This window comes from Mercenaria mercenaria, chromosome 3 (genome assembly GCF_021730395.1).
Source record: "Mercenaria mercenaria strain notata chromosome 3, MADL_Memer_1, whole genome shotgun sequence".
Classification (NCBI taxonomy): domain Eukaryota; kingdom Metazoa; phylum Mollusca; class Bivalvia; order Venerida; family Veneridae; genus Mercenaria; species Mercenaria mercenaria.
In genome coordinates, this window is record NC_069363.1 from 94,354,232 (window position 1) to 94,379,685 (window position 25,454).

Sequence of the window (25,454 nt, forward strand, 5' to 3'; positions counted from 1 at the left end):
GATAAACGTTTAAAACATGACTCATCCAACAATGGCGTACAGACAAACGATACCTTTTTGATATCGCTTTTGAAAATATTATTCATTTTAAAATTACATTATAACAGCTGTACATGTATGCCTTAATTACATGTATGTTTATCGGTATATATCCTTACCGTCTCGAAATTTTTCATTTATAGCAACAAGTATAAAAATATTCAGAAAACGTTCGGATACTCAGCTCATTGTCGTTGAAAACGCAGTTGTTATTATAACTGGATATTTTAGGCTGTATCACGTTTACCATTTGAACTGTTTCAAATATTTAATGTTTTTCGTCCATTTCAGATTGTGCAGCAGAGCTCTCTATAAATGTAGAAACATGAACCTACCTTTTTCACGGGAACAGGAATGTGCATATCTTACTCCTGTCTATAGCAACGAGTACACAACAGACTATTTTTACGAAGATATAAATCTTTTATCTCACAAAACGCCTGAGAAAGAGAAGACTGTTACTGATTTTTTTCCAAGACAAAGTTTTAATAAAATGAAAAGTAAAGACCAAGAAAATGTCTATAAGCAATACGATCCAGCTGATTCATGTATCTCAGTATATAACAGTCATTTATTATACTCCAAAGAAGAGAAAGAAACAGCTCCAGTAAATGACTTACACATGGTACCAAGTATGTCAAAAGCATCGTACGAACTCTTGCCGAGAATGCACGGCCCCAGTTGTAATCCTATAAAAATTGCACTTAATGTTCCAGTCAACTATAAGATTTACCACTCGTTTGAAGTATCGTCGGAAAAAACTGTATCAAAAAATGTATTAACTATACAATTTGTAGAAGAGTGTTATTCACACTCACCTGAGACAATTGTTGCTGTGAAACCATTGAAAGCAGCTGACGATATACTGAAGCCGAATGATCAAAGCAAACAGATCATAAAAAATCATGAATTAGACAAACTGCATGAAGAAGGCAACAAAAACGGCTCGCTAGACATCGGTAATTTTCATTTATTACACTTCTAAACTTCAATTCTTATATAGAAATGTATCATATTTCTGCGAAGTGATTATAGGTTCTGTAGCATATGTGTAATGTAAATACGTATGCCATAATTTCCGGCTTTCTTTCTTATAATGTCATTATAGATCCTCTTAATTCAAAGAGTTAATAAATGTTTGGTTCGATTTTCAGAACATATACAGAAATCTTTAGACTGGGATAAAACAATTAGATTTCTTGTTCAGAGGATACCACCACATGAATGGAAACTGTTCTTTAATTGTTTATTTGGTGAGTATATGTGTTGATTATTAATATTAATACGGTATCGCAATTGCAAAGATTATTTTTATTATGTCTAGATCTAGAAACATTTAAAGGTATATGCTGAAATAGGGTTTGAAGGGATCCTCCAAAAAATATATAAAGTTTTGTTAGACAAATAGTTAAATTTAAGCCATTACCATTCAAACAAAAAACATCAGCCAAGCTGGAAGTACACAGTACTAGCAAGGATAGTTCAAGTAAAGTAAGGGTTGGAGTTCGGATGTATGTCAGGCATAAAAAGTCAGTATATCAGATTGAAATACATGTATACATACTACCTACTAGTCTGCATAAATTGAGTGCAGATGTAGGGATGGGGCTTCAAGTATCTTATTAAAATTACCTCCACAACACACTGCCGCGTGTGCGTGTGGAATGTTGAAACCTACCTTGATCTAATCTTAATAAGACTGGGGTTCAAATTTCTACAAGACAAAGCTATGCATTTTACACCATTTCAGGCATAACAGGTATTAGGTTGAAAGTTACAATGTAGTCTGCATAATTGCAGGGCAGGTGGTGTGGTTCTCTCGGGCGTCATCTTCCGTGAATGTTTGCAATTCTAAAAGACAAATGGTTCATTTTTGCCATTTTAGACAAAAACATACTAAGCAAAACTGACTAATGTATGTGCTAAAGTAAACACTTTCAGCTAGTGTAGATGTTTGGGCAAACAATAAACAAATTAGTGTTTATTTGTGAGAGAATTCTTGAGCATGAAGATCCCATTGCTTTCTTTTTTCTTTTGAGATCATGTCATCACTATAAACGAAAACATTTCAGGTTAACTGACCACCGTTAAAACAAAGCAATCGGTAACACCGATGGATGCTCCCCGAAGCAAGTATGAAAAAGGGGGAAATTCAAAAACAGGGTCATATAAAGTTATAATAATAATAATAATAACACCTTTATTTATAGAAGGTAGCTCTTGAAGATATAAATCAGTACAATGTATAAATGGTACATCTAAATTTTAAATGTGGCCTTCTGAAAAACAACAACAACCAAATACAATTTACACTATCATATAACTTAATAAGTCACATTCATCCTTATTAATATCACATTCATTCTTAGACAAATACCCTTTAAAATAGATATTGCCTTTAAGTGTCTATTTATACAATTTCCATTTCGGCAATCAATTAGTTATGGTTCTTAGTTACTGCACTCCCCCTCAGTGTGTTCTATAAGAATTTGAAGTTTGAAGAAATTATCTCTTATAGTAAAGGGGAGGTGTTTTTAAACAAAAAGGGAGAAAATTTAAAAAATGAAACCAGCTAGAGTTATGATTCTTAGTTACTGCTTTTCCTCACACTGACCTCTATAAATATGTGAAGTATTGAATCAAACATGTATATACTTTTTAAGTAATACACAGCAAAAGTTTTTATATATTAAGGGAGATCATTCAAAAAGGGTAAGCTAGAGTTATTTTTCTTTGACAATGCATTCCCTCTCACTGATTTTCTATCAGTATGTAAAGTATTGAGACACATTATCCCACTTTCATTCAGTGATCTCTATGTAGTATCAAGTCATTCCTTCTTATTGTTTTCAAATGTATGCTCCGAACAAACTTTTTTCACATAAGGGGTGATAATTCAAAAATGGGATCAGCTAGAGTTATGGTTCTTGGACACTGCACTTTCTCTCACTGACCGCTATCAGTTTGTAAAGTATCAAGTCAATCCCTTTATAGTATTGGATTTAGGCTCTGGAAAAGATTTTTACAAAACGGGAGATAATTCTAAAACGGGACCACATAGAGTTATGGTTCTTTATCACTGCACTTCCTCTCAATGAGCTCTATCGTTATGTAAAGTTACAACTTCATACCTTTAATGCTTATTGAGTTTATCTGAAAAATATAAAATTAAATAACACTGATACAGAAAAATATTTTGAGAATGCTAAGTCTAAATGAGCAAGTTAGACCTACTGTATGAAAAACATCAAATTTGTAAAAAGCCTAGACAATCTATAGTATATTTAATTGAAGTAATTGTTACAGATGTAAGACATTATCTGAGGATTCTTCGATATTCTTGCTGCAATCAAAGCCAAATTAGGTCAATACCTTCTTAGAAACTTAGGACTGTTACGATATGGTAATGGATAGAATGGTTTTTGTGAGTTTATTGATGAAATGCTAGGACATATTTCAAAATAGAAAAAGTGGAAACTTCACAAGTCGCTCAACACGACAAAAACGAAAATGTTGTAGGCTCGGTTTGAGTGAGCCTGTTCATGGATGGTAGTGGAAATGCATGCTACCGTACACGCCCTCTAGCCATATTTTAAGGGCAGATTATAATAATATTTTCTTTTGAACTGGGATTCGATCAATTTGTTGACTTATGGATAATGTTTTAATAGAAAAATAGTGTGTTGAGATTTTATGCTATACTCATGCCAGGTTATTTAATTGCTTTGAAACTAAGCTCTGACTATTAATTTATAAAATACTATTTGTATTTGTATAGTTATTAACTTCCACCCAAAACGCCCTTCTCAATTTTCTAATTGTCATCCCCTCAAATTTCTAATTCAAATAAACGCTAAACAGAGGATGTCAAAAACCTGTAAATGGCTTTGAACTCTTAAAGATTCGCTTGAAGATTAGGCACTTGCGAGGATAGACGACTTAAGCTATTTTCAATTTTAACGAACGATAGAACTCCATTTCTCTAAAAATCACAGTTAATATGTACATCTATTTATTCTTTTAACCGCACCGTTCACTCTGTTGGTAGATCGCATGACTATGAGTCCAAATGTCACGAGTTCAATGCCGATGAGAAGCGATGTATCTTATTTCATTCATTATCCATCTCTATTTCATGTAGGGATGTTGTCAGTTACAATGCAGTACATGTACACAATCCAGGAAGTCTGATTAGGTTACCTTTCCATCGTTAGATAATTGAAATTATGTTAAGAAAATTACAGACAGCGGTGTCTAAAATTGCTAAATTTGATTGCAAACAAACTATATTTCAAAAATGATCAAGGTCTTATCTCGTCAAAGTCTTAATTATTTATTTCATAAAAATACACGCGTCGCATTTATGCTAACTTTTACTAGCTTTATAATGAATTGCACTAAACGTTTAACATTTTTGTTGCCGAAAGTTTCTGGAGTCAGACTGATTGTAATATCGGATTTAAAAATATCATTTAGTGACATTAAAATGAATGATTGCAATAAATGACAATGTTTTCATGTATTTTAGAAGTTAGTTAAAAAAAAGAATTGACAAAAAACACATTTATGGAAATATTTGATTCAAACCTAAGCCACTTTCTTTTAGGTTATGCAAAACATTTGATTCCATATTGGATGTCAATAGACAATAAAATCAGTCAAATCGAAACAGATGTCAAATGTAGATCGGGAGGAGTGTCAACTTTAATGTTCGAGCTTTTCAAATACTGGAAGGAAGTCATGGGAACGGAAATTAACACAGATTATATTTTTCGTGCTTTGGCTGATATGAGCTATAACAGCATAGCAGGAGAATTCCGGGAATTCCTGAGGTATGTTTAACATATTTTGAAATAGTAGATCCATTCCATGTCTTTTGTATCATTACAAAGAAAATCAATCGTATCTAGTAGCTCAGATGTTTTTCAGACAACAGTTCTTTAAACGTGTTGGGCAGAATTATTCAGTAAAAGATTCATGCATCAGTCTACGTTAATTACCTCGGATCCCATCTAAATTATGACTTGTTTAGTATAAATTTAGAGCTAATCCATTATTCCAATTCGGGACTATACGTCGCTTTTATTGAAGGTTTTGACAGTGAAATTGACAATGACTGTGAGGCTGTAGATTGTATCATGCATATCCACTAATGCCCATGAACAGGGTCAATCAAACCGAGTCTGCCACATTCTCATTCTTCATTTTGGCTAGTTTTGGGCGATCTATGGAGTTTCCATTATTTCTATTTGATGTAACGCTTTATGTCTGGCTCGATTTCCGTATATGCGTAATATTTCTATTTTATTATGTTTGATCATGAATCATATGTACATTCATCTTTAGATACCGGTTTGTCTTATAAAATGAATATTGTTTTATATGCAGATACCCACCATGTAACCCCGTATGTAGTGAATTAAGCGAAGAATTGAGATTAGCAACAACTTACCCCACAGGTCACAGAATGACTGGGTATGGACAAAGACGCTTGGATGTGTTTGCGTTACATAATAAAACTGAAACGTTGAAAATGAGTGATAAAAGTAGTGGACTGCAAGTCAGCAGGCGAGAGTTAAATGAAGTCGCCCTCCAAATTGCAACGAATAACATATCACACAATGTGCCTAATTTTCCCGAATTTCCGGGAACATCCGGATGTAACACTTTCGGAGAACATACACACAATAAAAGCAAAAAGCGTACATTGAATACAAATGAAATGTCTGATTCTGATACAGAATATGTTTCTTGCAAACGACCAAAACTTTCAAACATCGAACCAAACCCAAACGAAAGAATTGTTTTAAAGAACACGAGGAAGAGCTTAATACAGTGGAACAAAGTTGATAAAGAATCCCTGATAATTGATATGATAAAACGGCTGCTGGGTATTGATCAGCAACTCAATTATGTACAATATGACATTTTTGTGAAGTATGTCCTTACTCTGATCATAGAAAAAACAAATACATCGGAAACAGTAATACTTTCTATTCAGTACTTTGATTACGAACATGTTCTAGAAATCAAAGGAAGATATAAGCACGTGTCCTATATCCTGGATACTAAAGTACCATGTTACACCTCGACCACAAAGAATGGGAATGTCTTAAACTATACGCAGAAAATGCTAGAGGAATGATCGTATGTCGATTGAAATCGGAGAAAGGAGAAACATATATTCCAAGCAAATATCTGTTTATTAGATTCGATGGCAAAGCATTTATTAAAGAGGTAATTATACTTAAAATTGTGATTGTACTGCTGTTGAAACTTCTCCACTTGGATTGATAGAATAAACTTAAAGATGTTGTCATTTATCATAGATTAGAATCTCATGTTAAAGTTCATGTGATATATGAACTGCTATGAAAATTTCATATTGTATGGTTGTTACTATTTATTTCTCATTACAGCAAGAAGATGGTACACTCGATTGTGCAACAGAAAATCCAGAAAATAGCTTTTCGCCTGCAAAATATGAAGATTACAGAGACGATACTGAAACGCAAAATACATATCAAATTAAAAACAAGTTTACAAAACGAACAGAAACAGATGTCGAAAAGATCGTTGTGTCAAATGAAATAATCAAGCGTCAGCCAGAGAATTCAAAATGTAAATATGCGGACACCAGCACAACATGGCAAGCAAAAAGTGCAAATATACAATTACCAGAAATAAATAACGACATAAATGTGACCGTGAAGTTTGACACAAAAATTACGACGAGGAGAAAAAGTGTTTGAACAATCAAAATTTGTCTGGGACTTGGTCCTCGATCGTTATCTATATAGTTCTATCAGTCAAACAAACAGTCATGTGTCTCCTGATATGTTATCCGATATATTCACTTAAAAAAAAAACAGAAAATTTCACAAATCCCAAAAAGTGAGTATCCCATACGCGTGAGTCGTGGATAAGAACATCTTGCCCGAGATTGTGGTACGTCCAACCATTCTTCCATTTTAACGTGGTAAGATTGACGTCCATCTCGCCACAATGAAAGTGTGTATTTATTTTTTCACTGTCATTTCGAAAAATACCATTTGACGATGGTAATCACATATGTATTTGAATGAAATAACGGACACAACGAAAACAAAATCGTGTCGTTTTAGTTTACACGTTAACAATATGCTTTTCATTTTAGCACTATAAAATTGAAAATAGTGGCGTGTCAATACAATCGATACATCAGGGTTTGCCAAATGTGGGGGGTTTCACGTATCTTAAGTGAATGAGATTTCACTGCTTAACAAACTTATCAGACAAGATTGCAACTGTAGCCATATTTAAATACATATCAAACTCAGTTTATTTTTCGTACGTCTTCATGTCTTCCACGACGAAAGTGTAGCAATTGTACTCATTCACAGCTACAAATGTAGTTCAAAATACAAGAATTGTCTCTAATGCAGTTTCGTATTACGTAATTATTTTAGTCAGTTGACTCCCGCTCCTTCGCTTCTAAACAAGCCAAATAAGATTCTCTGAACATGCATGTATTGTCTGCTTTTATTTCATAAGTTATCAAACATGTTGAAAATGTTTTGTTTGATTATTCTAGCAGGAACCGTTCTTGTAGAAATATCAACTGAAATGAATATTCAGGACAGGAGGTAATACTTTAAGATTCCCCGTGGCCATCTTTCACTGAAATATTTTTTCTTTATATATTTACTCCAAATACTTTATAATTAAATGTCATGCAGTAAAAGTTGATTGTTAAAAAACAGCCAGTTTACTTTTTAGTGGTAGTACACATTTATACTTTGTTTATCTAATACATATATATACGGCTGTTTGAAACCTAATGCATAGTATTCTTAATACACATGAACTGTTTAATTTTATGTTAAAGTAAATTATATGTTACGTAATTGTTCATGTTTTTAAATATGAAATTCTGATCTAATATACCTTTAAGCGTTTATAAACAAATTATATGATAAAATACTTAATTGTAAATTGACAGTACAGTTAATAATGTATAGAAGTTTTTGACATTTTACATGTATTTGCTTTTGTTTTATGTTTATCGTTTTCTCTATGTTTCGATTTGAGGGAATTTACATTTCGTATTTCTATTTTATAATACGTGTACATGTGTAGTTCTATTTAGTTTCCGTTTTCTTAAGAATTATGGCAGATTTGTGGAGTCTGCTTTCGGAACCGACCCTGAAATTGTTATGAAAATGATTGCTCCGTCATTATATGTATGACTGCGCCTGTCCGATTTTTGCTTGACTAAAACAAATGTTTACCTCAAGCAGCTTTAATCTTGTTCATTAATGTCACACTTAGGAAACAAATGTTTCTTTGTATCTACATCGTGTATTGCCTATAACTCTACCTCTTATTGAGTACTTTTAAGATTGCTCTTCCCCAGAATATCTAGGCCAGAATCTGAAGGCCACATTCAGTGATCAAATAGTTATAATGTCTGCTTCTTGTCTGACCTGTGATTTTATCAGTAATAGACTGAGTGTCAATTCATCCAGTATATTTCTTGAGGAGACGATATGTTACTTACAGGACCCATGCCACAACACACATGTAAACGCGACATTAAAGGTCGACTATTTCTTGTCCAATCTCTAGATTTTTTTTTCAAGTAACTCGAGCAAAATGTTCATTGTCTTGGCAGAAGACCAACCCGTATTTCTAACAGATCAGTCGTCGCCTCTCATAGTATTTTAGTGTATTAATTTTCTTCGGGCTAGCTTCCAGTTTGGCCTGTCTTGTGTAATTTGAAAACATTGTCGCAACCAATAAGTCTGGTACTTTGTAACATTCAATCATACACAAGACTAAAATATATATCGCACATCATGATCACACAAATGGGTCAGCTATTTTGTCCAGTCCAATACTCCATCCACCACGGGATTTTGAAATTACCTTAATTTTATGTTAGAAATTGTAACACAGGAATACAATAGTTAATGTATTTTTATTATTAGTAATAAAAAACTCCGTTGTGGAGTGAGGCAATGTACATTTGCTCATTGTTCAATAATACTGTGAGATCATTAACATTCGTGGTTGCGTCAAGCCACGAAATAAAATTCCAACGAAAAATAAATTTCCAAGCCTCAAAATAAAATTCCAATGAACTAATACATTTCTACGAATTTAAATTCCCACGAAAGAGCCGTTTTTGATGAAATTTCATGCCCCTGAAATTAAAGGATTTCATATCACTATATAGAGATAATGGAGAATATGTATGTATATACATTTATTTTCTTCCTGTTAATACTTTTGTGTGGAAAGCAAAGCACTAACTAGACTTCATATTTTATTGCTAATATGTGTGATATGATTGTGTGTATTAGATTCTAGTATCGAGAGTTGTTGTTTGTTGATCTTGAAACCATGCAATAATGAAATCTTATCATGAGTCTACTTACACTATTTTTGAACATGTGCATCAACTTTTTATAAAAAATATTGTTATGTTATAGAAGAAAAGAATGTCATCACCCGGCCACGGAGTCCTTTAAAATTGAGAGAGAACCAAACAATGATGCCACAGTTCACATAATGGATAGCTTAAGGCTTTTCTTTAACTTAAAATATGGTCCTCACGAAAATGTCAAGATTGTCGTGAGCGGCCTCCGTGGCTGAGCTTAAGGATCGCTTACTTCTAATCACTTGCCCCTCACCGATGTTGGTTCGAGCCTCACTAGGAGCATTGAGTTCTTCATGTGAGGAAGCCATCCAACTTGCTTACGGAAGGTCGGGGGTTCTACGCAGGTGCCCACCCGTGATGGAAAAATGCACGCACGGAGGGGGCAACTGGGGTCTTTCTCCACCATTGAAGCTCGAAAGTCGCCTATTATTGTGTCGGTGCGACGTTGAACCCAACAACAAAAGATTGTCGTGATATTATAGAACTTCTATGTTATTGTCTTCTTTAAGGCAAAGACAATTCAATAATTTGTGTCTTTGTACTGAACTAAAAACAAGTCAGACGGAGCTATAATTAAATTGCATATGAAAGATATTTTGCAAGTAAAAGGTTTTTAACATTGATGATATTCAGTGCTGATTCTTACACATTTTTTGTTAGATCTGAATGTTTTGAAGTTCCTTTACAAAACTTCCTTATCACATGTGCATCAGTAGTAGCCAATGCTTTGTCCGTTATGAGTTTGCAGTTTTATATAGGTAAACTAATTAAATACATTGACGGGTCCAGGTGAAGACATTTTAAAATGTATGTATATATTTTTCAAGTAGTACTCAGCATTTTTAATAAAACAATGAAAAATCAATTTTTCCTAGAAATATTAAGGACACGTCACGTACGAGATATTTTAGCACTTCTGTAATACACAATACGTATCGAAATTTTATTACCAATATGTGTGCTCATTAGATACATCCGCAATATATATGAAAACGACAGTAAGTTAACAGTCAGTTCTTTTTTTGTTTTAACTTATGAGTTACAAGAGCCTTTATAAGAAAATCGATCTGGAAGGTAAAAATAACAGCAATTTTTAATTAGGTCATGAGTCATTTACCACCTGTCAAATTTTGTCATTCGTTTTCATGATCTGTCAAAATTAGATTTATCTTTCAATTTTTCATATACATTGGTTTTGCAAGTATCTTGATACATTGTAGTACTTCGTAGTGTGTAACATAACAATAATTGTGCTAGAAATTGTTTAATAATTGCTGTTGCTTTAGTTAACTGATGGTAATGAGGGCACCAAAACTCATTATTCAGGCATAAAAAATGGTTCCTTTCTGACGGTTGAAGAAAAATATTAGTGTGATTCTAAACGTTATATTTTTGTAAACAACTGAATATTTCTTTGTTATGTGTTAATCACCGGAAATTAAAAAAGTGATGCTACCTTAAGTTATGAAAATAACATTTAATTCAATTTAATTTCTGCATTTGAAATTCTGTTTTTAAGGTGTTGATGAGGAAACTTTTACTGCATGATTTAAACATTCTGCAAGGGTTTATGCATTTTTCTTCTTTTTTTCTTCAAAAACCATCATATGAAAATATGCATCATTCTAAAGGTCTCCATTGTTAATAGAAGGAAGAACTTGAATTCTGAAGACATCATTAGTTATAATATTTTATAACCAAATGTACTTATTGAAGGAAAGCTCACGAATATTGCAAAATTATGTTTTCAAAAAAAAATACAAACATTTTTCTTGTACATTTCACTTTTATGGCTGGCTGAGAAACTCCAACGTCAAACATAAACAAAATGCAATTTTAAATACCTCTGATGTTTATAAAACAGAAAATGGAATTTTGACAGCAATGTTCAAACAACAGCTTTCGGAAAAATGAGGTCCCTATCACATAATTGCGAGTTTTCTGTCATTATCACTCACAAGAAAATTACCCGTATCACGTAACTACGACATTTTTCCTCGTTATGGCTACTTCATATCTCGTTTCTACGAGAAAATAGTTCGTTATTGCAATAAATAATATCGTTTTCACAAGAAAGTCGTGTCGTAATAACGAGAATTTTCTCGTAAGGTGAAATTGTACATTTTCAGGTAAAAATTCAATAACTCTCTGATGGCAAAAACTTAAACAAATTTTACCAGCACACTCACTGCATGTAACATATAGGTCTGCATCATTTATAAAAAAAATATGTTTTTGTACATTACCTTGCCTTTCTTGCCTATTTTCAGCTATTTTCGTCCTAAAATGCCACACCACGTGTATTTCTGTGGTACATTTCTAATATAAAGCGGAGTTTACTACTTTCTACATTTTGTAACAGTTGAAGATTTTAATTAATTTTGTGTAACTGCTTTTGGCATATTCTTTCACGTTTGCCAAATAATGCAACAATATTAACAGCCGAGATTAAAGCTATTGATTAATAAAATCTGTAAAAAGATCCTAAGCCCTAAATTGTGTATCAAAATATAGTCATATAGTAATATCACTTACTGTTTTACAGTCAATTCGTAACCGAAATATATGGAAAATTCTTGCATTCAAAATATTCTTCTCAGGATTCATGCAATATCAGTCAATAAGTTTATCATATTTTGTTAAATTCCTAGTCATGTTGGTATTAAAGGAAACGAGGATGCTGATAATGCTGATAATGCAGCAAAGAAATCCCTTTCATTACCACACTCTAATTTGAAATCACTATATACTGATTCTAAACCGAATGTAGGTAAATACATTTTATCTAAATGTCAATCGTCATGGAAAAATGTTTTCGTTCAGTAAACTTCATACTTTAGTATAAAACCTACTTTAGATGATTGACACATAGAAGGGAAGAGATCTGGGAGGAAATTGTTCTTTCTCGTTATTGATTTGGTTATACCCGTTTGACTCATTCTTATCCTCTGAACAAAGAGGATCAACCTGAATGTGTACCATGTCAAACACCGTTTACTATTAAACATGTTTTAGTCGACAGCCAAAGCCCAGTACATATTATGACGTTAAATCTTTAAAAGAGTTGTATCGGCAACTTTTTTTTTTTTGGCGAATGCCGTACTAAAAACGAATTCGTGACCTGGACCGACCCATGCCACGTGACTTAAGTTTACAAATCATACTTCCTGAAAACGCACTATAGATAATTAATCAAAATGAAACGTTTATGCAACACTCTGCCTGATTGGAAAAAGTGTCTATTTTTTCACTCTGCTGATTGTTCAACATGTTCAACGCTGAGTGAAATGTCAGGCAAAGCGTTTATCCTTAATGACTCTGTTTACAGTTTTAAAGCTACGTTTCGCTCTGTATATTGCACAAGAATATTGATATATTTAAAATGATAAGTAAGTTTAATAAATATAATAAAAACCTGTTCAAATACCAACATATATCAACTGAAATACATGAATAAGGGTGTGATTAGCCGATTGATTAAAATATTCTAGGTAGAGAAGTGTCTTCCATATCACTGCTGTAATTATCCGTCGTAGAATAAACGAAACAAAATTGCACACCTACGACACCTTCGTGAAAAATTAAAAGAGAACCATTTAAATTCTTAAAGTGTGGTGTTTAGTTTTGCTATTTGCAAAATGTTAGATAGATAGAATAACACAATTGATATGAAAACCTCATAAACTTCTTGTCTTACTACGATTCGCCGACCATCTTTTTTAAAGATATTTCTTGTTTAAAGTAGATAGGCATTTATCACAAAATCTGAACATCATATATCTTCATAAACAATTTTTGCAAAATGTTTTTTAACACTTTATATGTATATACGTTTTTACATAAATGTTTTATTCGTGTTCAATTTCGCCGATATAACCTTTTTGTGTCGATTCGCCGTAAAATCAAACTCACTCACTGAGTTCATCTGAATTTGATGAAAAATGTAGAAGAAGCTGAAAACGCAAGATATTGTGAAGGACGGATGGATGGATGGGTCCGGACCCCCTCTGGAAAATCTTTAAAAAAGGAAAGAAGACAAGAAGGAAAGAAAATGTTTTTCGAAAAAGGCAACATTAGGACTGCATGTAAAGTATATACGGCTGCTGCTACATACGACCCCGACATAATTCATATTATTTATCTAAAAGAAACTAAGAATTTTACCTTCAAGAAAGCTTGATTTTATCATTTTCCCAAATTTAACAGGTTAGTCCATAAAACTGTCCCAGAATGCAAAAAAATGAAGTGCTAAATTTCAAAATTTTCAGGGTGTGGGTGGGTGGTGGGGGCAGGGGATCGGACCCCCTCTGAGAAAATTGGCTGTGTCCATGCATGGTCACTATACCTGTCCAGTACTGGACATTATGGTAAACGCTTCTTTCCTACACAAATGACAATTTCGCAACTTCTGTCCGGTTTGTACAAATTTCTGGCCGCGATAAACCATTTGACTTGTAATCACACATGAATGCAATATCCCTGTATACATATGAGGCGTTTGCCATTACTATAAGTAAATGAAATAGAAACTGCATATGAAATGTCTTAGCAATTGATGAAAAGAGGCTGTTAAAATATGAACATCTGCATAATGTAAATATATGTACACTTGTATTTTTTGAAAAAATAGAGTCTCAGACAAAAGTTATACATTAACAAAATAAATCGGTTGCATATATTTCAAGCTACTCCATGTAGCACAACAAACTTTTCAAACTATTATGTTCCACGATGTTATTAGATGATATTTTATTGATATAAATGGATCGTATTTTATCATTGTTTTACATCAACAGAAAATGACAGAAAATAAAGAAAGATTTTGATGAATTAATTTTGAATTTATAAACTTTTACACATATTATTATTTTAATATAAATAAGTAGAAACAAATATTGTTTTATTCTCGTTACATATTAAACTTAACAACCCTCATTCTGACAGATGCTGGTTGTTTATTGTTTGGCACAACTATAATACCATTTTAGCACTATTCAGGTTATGTATCAAGAGTCAATTAACTGAACAAATGTAATCCCCTCAAAAATCGGGTCGAGAACGAATGACTTAGATACACTCTCCCTGGTCAAATTGTCACTGAGATCGAACTCGGCCCCACTGAGTTGGCTCAAATGCTGATAATGTTTTTATTTTAAACTAAACATTTAACTTATTCACAAACTAAGAAAAATATTCATGAGCAAGACATTCAATTCTGTTTTCCACACTGCTTCTCAAAAAAAGAAGAAATTGTAATATGCTGACAGATTACTCACTTTATGTAACTTACATATTTGATTAATATATAGATTCGAATCAAAGCGTCACATACATGGGCTTCAATAACAGAAGCATTATTTTCCCCACTGTCATTTTTCTTACTTTAACCAACGATAATACAGAATATGTGATTTGATTTTATTGAAGTTTTACTGAAATATTATTTCTTATAACTACTGCCATAGATGGGGCCTCCGTGGCCGAGTGGTTAGAGTCGTTGACTTCAAACCATTTGCCCCTCATCGATGTGGGTTCGAAACCTCATTTGGGGCGTAGAATTCTTCACGTGAGGAAGCCATCCAGCTGGCTTACGGAAGGTCGGTGGTTCTACCCAGGTGCCCGCTCGTGATGAAATTATGCACGGAGGGGCACCTGGGGTCTTCCTCCACCATTAAAGCTGGAAAGTCGCCATATGACCTAAAATTGTGTCGGTGCGACGTTAAACCCAACAAAATAAATAAATAAATACTGCCATAGATTTCAATATATACACTCTAAAAATCAACATGAATCAGATAATAGCAGTGTATTGCATGTTAATCATCACGTAAGTTAAAATAATTGTTTTCAGTAATCCTAGGACATGTTTGAAATGCAACATTACTTACACACATGAAAATGGTACCAGTACTAATAAACTTTGATAATGTGGCAGTTGAGTCCAATAAGTCCAGGGGTGTTCAAAGATAATCCGTCATTGATCTATTGTAAAGCAAATATTGGATTTACCTTTATTTGAAACTAAACAGTGTCGATTGTATTAAGATCAACTGCCACGTTATTAAAGTTTATTAGTATAACATCATACAGTCATCATCAAACAATCCATTGAGTTTATATTACAATAAACTTCCCTCATAGGGTCATTCTAAAAATAGACACATGGGGTGAATGCTTGATCACGCTTGTGTATCTAATTTTAGAGCACTTGGGTTTTTCCGTGTTTATTTTTAGAATACATAGTGGGTGAGTCTAGACAGTGCGACACCGTAGTGTATACAATGAGAGGGACGGTTCGCGGCCTTGAAAAGGTAAAGTGTTTTGAATTTCGTGATTATTTATCGTTCTATGTATTCTGAATTGCATAATATTACGTAATAACGTATAGCGTATTGGTAGTTTATGCATTTCACAAGCAAGTAAATAGAGCTAAACCGCACCCTATTACCTGATGTTCACCACGCCGAGGGATGCGGCTGCCACAGAGGTAGGAAATCAATAACGTTGAGTAGTTGTGTTAGTTTTTTGAGCTGTATTTTTTCATTTCGACATCCATGAAGATGTTCTGGTGCAGACATACGTGTAAATGCCTTAACATATTATATGATTAAAGGTGGTCAATCACATTTAATCAACATTTAATGACATTTTTTACTTTTTGTATATTCTGGTAGAGAATTATTTAAGGAATAAAAAGACCGATTACATAGAGTTAGATTCCTATTTGACATGTATATTTTATTATTTTTATAAAATTTTGTAATTACTCCCCTTTAATATGAAAGTATATAAAAAGCTGGGTATTTCTTTTTATTTCGATACAATGTCTAGTTTTACATTTGCATTTGATAGACATATCAACTATTGAACAATCTGAACCAAAATGCAAGTTTTAAAGCTGTGTGTAGCTTCTGAATTCATTTATTTCCAATTTATCTTGGTTGCGCAACCAAGATAGGCAAAGGGAGGTAATAATAATTTTTCAAACTTGCGTTTCTAATGAATTCCATCTAAATACATAATTTTTAATGCAAACATTTTACAAATATATTACAATATGTCTAATATTTATACATTTCCTTAGGCAAAGTATGTTTATCAAATTTATACTTATGATAAAATAACTCTATCTTGGTTGGGCAACTAGGATAGGAAAATGAAATTTTAAAAAACCTCCAGTGAAAATCAAATTTGTATTAAGTGTTAAGTGAACATAAATAAGTGTAAATGATCAGATGCTAAAGTTTCGAATAAATCCGTTACATGGCCAAAATCTGATTATCCACCTTTAATCCTGGTCGCCAACTTTGCGAAATAAAGAAGTATTCAGCTGTTTAAATTGGACGTTTATTAAAATTGATGCGAAAGTCATATTCAACGGCCCAATTCGAAGTGTTTACAAAATAATTTGATCGGGTGTACCTCACACGTCAAACGATCAATCATCTGGGGATAATCTTGACAAGTTTCAAGTCTGTCCGTACGTCTACACCGACGTTCTGACCCTCTTAAGGGACCCAGGTATATAGTCACGTATGATAAACATTACCGCAGAGGGCATTTTTAAATGATGCCCATCCCACCGAGGAGTCAAAATATAGGATATCGTTTACGACAGAGGGAAATTTTGTGTAAAAACGTTTATTTTGGCTGTGTGTTTTTCTTTTGAGACCTGGGAGCTCATTGAATTATTTGCAGTATGCATAGTTTATACTTCTGTTTAATAATTGGCGATTTTCAATGGCGAGCACCGCTGTAACACGGTGTTAATCAGTCTAGATTGAACTTCTATCTCTGACGTTGTTTTTTGCAACTATAAGTCTTCGTTTTGTAAACTCAATTTTGTTTCAATTTCTTTTATCATGAAATATACAGAAATAATGATATCGTAAGTCCTGATGGTATCGGTACTTGCGTTCTTGCTAGATTCAGTGTTGAATTTACGGTTTATAGTAAATGATAAATCGTTTTGCAATCAGTCTAGATTGTATTTATATATATCTCCTACATTGCATACAATCCGATACTGTACATGTATAGAGTTGTTTTGCCACTGAAAATCTTCATTTTGTAAAATCATTTTTGTTTCTTTTTATCATAATATACAGACATTTGCTGCCAGCAATGAAATCCTAAGTCATGGTACTTGCGTTCTTGCTGGATTCAGTGTTGAATATAGGTTAATATCAAATATCAAATTGTTTTGCATTATCAAGCTTTCATACTAAGAGACTACTGATACATGTAGTAACATATAGTTCTACATAAAAGATCAGTTAGGCTAGAAAATTTAAATATATTTGTTGTCAGTGGCATATGTCAAGTGATCGGTTCTAAATAAAGCTGTTATTTATTAATCGTTTACAGAAATGTTCTAAACAATTTATTTTGTATTCAGTTTCAGAACTAAAGATGAAGGCATACACGTGTTATTACTGTAAAAATGATTTTGAAGTTAACACTGGAGTGATTGACCATTTAGTTAATTGTCATGTCAAGAGAGATCTATCAAAATGCAATGGAAATAACTAAACCACCTGTTATTACCGAGTTACTATCTGAAAAGAAGATTTCATTCTGATCGATCTCTCTTGACAACTTTAAAGATGTATTCAATTTTGATATTTTGCCCTGTACCTTCGATAAATGCCCACACGCTGGTCACTAGAAATGAATATTTCACCTTCATTTGGAATCACGTCGGTATATGTTTTTTGTCCTATATGCAGCAGTTCAAATGTTTTCATTTTATTCCAGTTCCATGTAACTAAATGGTCAATCACTCTAGCGTAAGCTGCAAATCAGTGTCTTAGCAGTTTTTAAAAACAATTCTCGTATATTTCAAATATATATGCTTAAATATACTAATCGACAAACTGTGTTAAACTATATGATCTGATGTGTATTTAAACGAAAGCTGTATATAATAAATGCAGAACGATTTAATATCTAATATTAACCGTAACTTCAACACTGAATCCTGCAAGAACGCAAGTACCAGGACTAAAGATATCATTATTTCTGTATAATTCATCATAAAATAAATTGAAACAAAAATGAATTTACAAAATGAACATTTACAGCAGCAGAACCAATCTATACATGTAGCAGATAGCATGCAATGTCGGAGATAGAAATACAATATAGACTGATTAACACTGTGTTACAGCGGTGTTCGCCATTGAAAATCGCCCATTATTAAACATAAGTATAAACAATGCATACTGCAAATGATTCCATGACCTCCCAAGTCTTAAAAGCGAAACAAGCATCCAAAATAAACGTTTTTACACCAAATTTCCCTCTGCCGTAAATGGTATCCTATATTTTGACTCCTCGGTGGGATGGGCATCATTTAAAAATGCCCTCAGCAGTAAAGTTTATCATGTGTGACTATACCCGGGTCCGTTTGGAGGGTCAGAACGTCGGTGTAGACGTACGGACAGACTTGAAACTTGCCAGGATTATCCCCAGATGATTGATCGTTTGACGTGTGTGGTAAATCCGATCAAATTATTTTGTAAACACTTCAAATTGGGCCGTTGAATATGATTTTCGCATCAATTTTAATAAACATCCAATTGAAACAGCTGAATTATACTTTATTTCGCAAAGTTGGCGACCAGGATTAATTATATAATATGTTAAGGCATTTACACGTATGCTTGCACCAGAATATTTTCATGGAAAGTCGAAATGAAAAAATACAGCTCAAAAGACTAACACCACTAGTCATCGTTATTGATTTCTGACCTCTGTGGCAGCCGCATCCCTCGGCGTGGTGGACATCAGGTAATAGGGTGTGTAAACAGTGGCACTGTATAAATTGATTTTCAAGGCAGCAATGATTAACCTCTAAGCATGTGACATACTTTCTGGTTAAATTTTGCATATTTATCATGTAGCAATGCAAACTGCGGTAGGTGGCGCTGTCGCACTACTTTTCGCGGAATATTTTTTCTGACCTCATTTTTGGTACAGTTTTATATATGGAAGCATCCTGGTGCCAGCAGAGAGATTTAAATTTGTCTTACGTACGACTTACTATCTCCTACGTAGGAGTTAGTATGTCCTACGTAGGACATAGTATCTCCTACGTAGGACTTAGTATCTCCTACGTAGTACTTAATATCTCCTACGTAGGACATAGTATCTCCTACGTAGGACATAGTATCTCCTACGTAGGACTAAGTATCTCCTACGTAGTACTTAATATCTCCTACGTAGGACATAGTATCTCTTACGTAGGACATATTAAGTACTACGTAGGAGTTAGTATCTCCTACGTAGGACTTAATATCTCCTACGTAGGACATAGTATCTCCTACGTAGGACATATTAAGTACTACGTAGGAGTAAGTATCTCCTACGTAGGACTTAGTATCTCCTACGTAGTACTTAATATCTCCTACGTAGGACATAGTATCTCCTACGTAGGACATATTAAGTACTACGTAGGAGTTAGTATCTCCTACGTAGGACTTAGTATCTCCTACGTAGGACTTAGTATCTCCTACGTAGGACTTAGTATCTCCTACGTAGGAGTTAGTAACTCGTACGTATGTCACTGATTAAAAGACCCTCAAGCATGCGCAGTGGAACAATATACTCGTGTGTACTATTATTTTGTAAGGAAACGTGTGTAATTTAAAACTACACGGCATGGATGACTTTATAAAAACATATTTTGCATCTGGTATAAATACCGTGAAATATCAAGTTGTCTTGAAAAAATAAATGGGTTTAAAGTTTCTTTACGAAGCCTTAAACGGATATTGTCACGTATGAAGTTGTTAAGACGCATAAATAAATGTGATGAACTTAGTGTTGCTCTCTATGTCATGGAAAATGTAATGACATCCAGCAAACAACTTTGATACAAGATGATGCATCAGAGTCTCCTTCAAGTGGGATATGTTGTTACACAGGAAACAATTCGCCTGATGATGCATATTTGTGACAAAGAAGGTATTGAACAGAGAAGGAGAACTCGTCTTCAACGTCGGATGTACCTGAATCTTGGACCTAATTATTTATGGCATATCGACGGGTATGATAATTTGAAACCGTACGGGCTGTGTATCAACGGAGCTATCGATGGATTTTCTCGTCTCATAATATGGCTGGAGGTGCACAAAACAAACAGCGATCCTAAGATAATTGCTGGTTATTTTATGAATGCTGTGAAACGTTTGCAAGGCTGTCCAACGCGTGCTAAATAATTAAACATCTCCCTTTTTTCAATGTCTAACACAAACTTCCGAAGTATGGATTAAAGACACATTTGACCAAGTTCTGAATTAGACAGATGAAGTAGTCAATAAATTTGTTTTAATAGATATTTTTGAACATTTTATTATTTTTATTTTTTATTTTTTTTTTATTATTATTATTATTTTTTTTTTTGTATTTTTTGGGGGACTATGTAGTTTGGGTATAGTCACACTGCGATACCCCCAAGGTGCACTTCTAGGCATTGCTCCAGGCATGGGCAGACATCAGGTTACAACCGCCGACATTCCATAAGCCAACCGGGCGGTTTATGAGCATGAAGAATTGAAACATGTCATGTGAGGTTTCGAACCTTAACCATTCGGCTATGGAGGCCTCTCTTGAAATTATGTAGAGAGTTCAAAAGTATGATTAAAGTATATCATGAAAGTTACTAAATATAATGACCGCCTGTTATTGTTTTGGCCGATTGTGTGATTTGATTAATAAACTTTATCTTAATAAAGGCACTGACCTACAAATTGGCTAAAGATGGTCGTTCTTTAAAATTGAAGTTCGGTCATACTATGGACATTAAAATTCGAGTTTTTGTTTCTAAACTATACTTAATCTACTCAATCAAGAAAAAAAGATGCCAGAGCCGGGAATTGAACCCGAGCCGCCACGGCAATGAAAATTTTCCTGCTGTCTTCGTGGGGGAACAAATTTCGTGGATTTCATGGTTGAGTCAATCCACGAAATTTTATTCCAACGAACAAGTATTATTCCCATAAATATTATGTTCAAAAGTTGAAATCCACGAATTCATATCCCCACAAAATTGCCGTTTAGACCAAATCCACGTAATTTTATGCCCGTGAAATTAAATGATTCTACAGTATACACCACGGAGAATATGTATACAATGACTCTTAAATGTAGATATTTTATAATTAGGCAGTTTACTGCAGTAAAACGTTACAAACGCTTTTCAATTTCCAGTGTAAAAGTTAGTTAAGACAACTATAGTTCTCATGTGTTTCAATAACATATAATCTGTCAGTAATTAATTCAAAGCTTTCTTAAGCGGTATTAGCATTAATTTCTTGATACTGGTACCTAAAATTTCTCTTTTTTCTGTTGTCGTATGATCTCAAGGACAGTGCCTTTAATAATCAATATCTATTAGGTGTTATCATCGTTTGAGCTGCGCCATGAGAAAACCAACATAGTGGCTTTGCGACCAGCATGGATCTAGACCAGCCTGCGCATCCGCGCAGTCTGGTCAGGATCCATGCTGTTCGCTTTCAAAGCCTATTGCAATTAGAGAGACCATTAGTGAACAGCATGGATCCTGACCAGACTGTGCGGATGCACAGGCTGGTCTGGATCCATGCTGGTCGCAAAGCCACTATGTTGGTTTTCTCATGGCACGGCTCATTTCTTTTTCTACATTCAGGTCAAGCATTAACTAGTTACAGGAAATTACTGTAACTGCATCTTAAGCATGATTTAACATGATAATAAACTATTGATAATTTTTTTGTTTCAAACACTCATTTCTACGTTATTTGTATATTAAAGATGATACATTTATGAAGTTTAGTAGAGTATAAAGTTCATTAACACCTCTCCCATTCATCTGGTAATAAAAGATACTCATTGGCAAGCACTTCATTATGCAGACTGTGAAGATCATAAAGGATATTCTATGATCCAGGGCACTGGAGTCGATCAAGGGTTATAATACATCATGAACACATATGCAATGATCTCTAATGAGTTGTTGATAATTATAGCTGGGATGAAAACTACCTAGCTCAGATCGCATTTGTCCAGTCGTTAGCGTCAGAGGTAAGACCGTAAGAGGTATTGATTTTTTTTTAGAAAGTGGTATCAGAGAGGATTGATTTTATGGCCAAGTGCTTTACATTTAATGACTCTAACGACTGATGCGAGTCTATAGTGTTCCGAAAAACTAATGTCAAATCAACTTGTGGTCCGACGGTTTTGCTTTCTTTAACATGGTGTGTGTATCTTCTATATATTGTATATGTTGTGAAAAAGAGGAAGAATAGAATAGTATTTAAATAAAGTGAAGCATTTTTGACAGTAAAATCTTTTAATTACCGAATATCACGGCGAATTTGTAGGTTTCAGTCATTAAATCTGGTTATCCTTTGTTTTGTTAAGTGTATGCCTAGAGAGAAGAAATTAAGGACGAGTAACTTGGTAAACATGATTTATTCCCCTTTATCGCTCTTCACAGTAGAGGCTATATTTTTTGTTTAGATATAAGAGCTAATTTCATGCGAAATAACCTTTACAATTTTGTTGGATCAGAGTGACTAGATGAAAGAATAATTGACTAGTTGAAACTAACTAAATCTCATAGAACATTGATAATCGTGTCATGCAATTAGGTCTATATAAATTCGTTCTTTGTTATAGGTTAGAAACAGTGGTTAAGAGATAATTTCACTGATTGCAATGAAAAGTTATTTATTTAAGCCCCTTCTCGAGACAACACATAAAATACAAGAATATAAATACTTTAGAAAATAGATAAAATATTGCAATAAATGCCATTTATCAGCACGCAATTAAAAAGTCAACGAGCAATGTTCAATTAACACATGTACCGGAAACGCGAGTAGGACCACAGAACACTGCAGCGCCCAAAAATAGGAACCCTTACGTATGAGTTACTATGTCCTACGTAGGAGATACTAAGTCCTACGTAGGAGATACTATGTCCTACGTAGGAGATACTAAGTCCTACGTAGGAAATACTATGTCCTACGTAGGAGATATTAAGTACTACGTAGGAGATACTATGTCCTACGTAGGAGATACTAACTCCTACGTAGGAGATACTAACTCCTACGTAGTACTTAATATCTCCTACGTAGGAGATACTATGTCCTACGTAGGAGATACTAAGATACTAAGTCCTACGTAGGAGATACTATGTCCTACGTAGGAGATATTAAGTACTACGTAGGAGATGGTAAGTCGTATCTAAGACAAATTTAAATCTCTCTGCTGGCACCAGGACGCTTCCATATTTATACGGTCGATTTCGGCTAATAAACGTAATTAAATCTGGGAACCACGTTTCCATAAATGGCACAGGAAGTTGTGAGAGGTTGGAAGAGTCCACTTTTGATTATTTAGGCATAATTTTGTAAACAAAAACGTCGATTGAAATTTTCTCACGGCGTGATTTTGATGAAAACGGTGGCTTTCGCTAGCAGTTTCACCTTACAGAGGTAGGTTAACAATCTCTGTAAATATATAATCAAGTATTTCCTTCGTAAAAATGCGTTTAGTTATAGAAAAAGGCTAAAATCCAAGGTCGGTGTCCGACGGCCAAGAACGGCAACTCTTGTAAGAGCAGTTTACAGGTATAGATTTGGTTGATATTTTAGTGCATATTGAACGTTTTTAAACAGTTTGAGCGATGTCATCAAGAAAACTGATCGCTGTAAGTTTACAAAATGCTAAAAGTCAATATACATGACTTTAATTTTGAATTCGTACCCAATAATCTTCGAACTACGATCAGTGCGAGCGGTAGTACTGACCGAGACAGATTTGAAGAAAGTCATACTGTATTTCAATATGTTAAAATTAATAACCATTAAAATATGAGGCTTCTGAGGGAAAGTTATGAATATTTTGTAAATCAGACGTACTGAGAACTGTAGAAATGCATGTTCTCCCTGAATCATGCATCATAGTATCGTTCATGTTGTCTCTTCAGAAATTATATTTTAATAACATTGTGTGTATAGAAGTTTAGTTAACTAAGATTGATTTAATCAGTATGTTATTCTTATATATATAGTGAAAATTATATTCATACTGGCTTATTCAGGAATCATCACTGATGGCATCAGACTCATGTGGCAGATCCAGATGCAGAGACTCAAGAGCCTTCTTGCTATGAAGTGTTTGGACAAAAATTAGACTACGAAAGTGAACCCGAATACATTGAATTGAAATTATCAGCAAGATGTCATTTGATACTTTATCATTACCAATCTCTAAGACTGCATGACACAGACTATCAAAATGTTCCCTTTTGATCAGTCAATGTGTAATGCATGTAGGACATCCCAATTTAAATACATAAGTATTGTCTATATAATATATATAATTAAAATTATTGCAACTACATGTGATGATTTGACTAAGTCAATTGAACTATCTTGAACTTAAGCCAGCTACATATCATGTGTGTTATTTATGGTAAATATGAAAATTTATTCTTTCCTTAGTCACCAGAGGCTGATGTAGACCCAGAACTGGCAGAAGCCGAAAGTTGCAACGAAGTTTTAGGCCAAAAAAAAAATTACGATTCTGAAAAAGAATACATTGATTTGATATCACAAGTAAGAAACTTTATCCTTATCTGAGACTGCAAAATGTTTTTGTTTAGTTCATTTAACAGTACAATTTATTGTTTATATAATATATATTATAATTATCTGTATGAAAGTAAATAATTGTAATGAAACGAAACTGATTTGTGAGGATATGCGACTTGAATTTAAAAAGAAAACTTTATATAATAATTGTTTCATTTCCATTCCAGCCTGCTACTGAACCTGAGCAGACGGGCAGTTAAGGAGAAGAACTAGTAGAATCAAGCAGTTATACACAGACAGGTAGTTGACACTATTTAAACTCTCTATTGATGTCAAACACGCTAACGAAGACACATTTATAATTTATATATATTTAAAACTGATGCCGTGAATGTTCAGTAAGTTGAGTA

At 33.7% G+C, this 25,454-nt stretch overlaps 2 protein-coding genes across 6 annotated transcripts in view; both read left to right on the forward strand.

Annotated features, from left to right (window-relative positions):
- The window catches only part of LOC123523995 (uncharacterized), a 28,616-nt gene extending 19,218 nt beyond the window's left edge, over positions 1-9,398 (forward strand). For all 5 annotated transcript variants that reach the window (XM_045301846.2, XM_045301847.2, XM_053539346.1 and 2 more), the window contains 5 exons: positions 331-998; positions 1,194-1,292; positions 4,646-4,871; positions 5,428-6,276; positions 6,459-9,398. In XM_045301846.2, the coding sequence (XP_045157781.2) occupies positions 331-998; positions 1,194-1,292; positions 4,646-4,871; positions 5,428-6,184 (1,750 nt within the window). In that variant the 3' untranslated portion in view covers positions 6,185-6,276; positions 6,459-9,398. The remainder of the gene's footprint in view (positions 1-330; positions 999-1,193; positions 1,293-4,645; positions 4,872-5,427; positions 6,277-6,458) is intronic.
- A 15,166-nt stretch (positions 9,399-24,564) lies between these two features.
- The window catches only part of LOC123523992 (uncharacterized), a 63,833-nt gene continuing 62,943 nt past the window's right edge, over positions 24,565-25,454 (forward strand). Inside the window, exon 1 of the mRNA XM_053539347.1 lies at positions 24,565-24,684. The gene's annotated coding sequence lies outside the window, so the exon portion shown is untranslated. The remainder of the gene's footprint in view (positions 24,685-25,454) is intronic.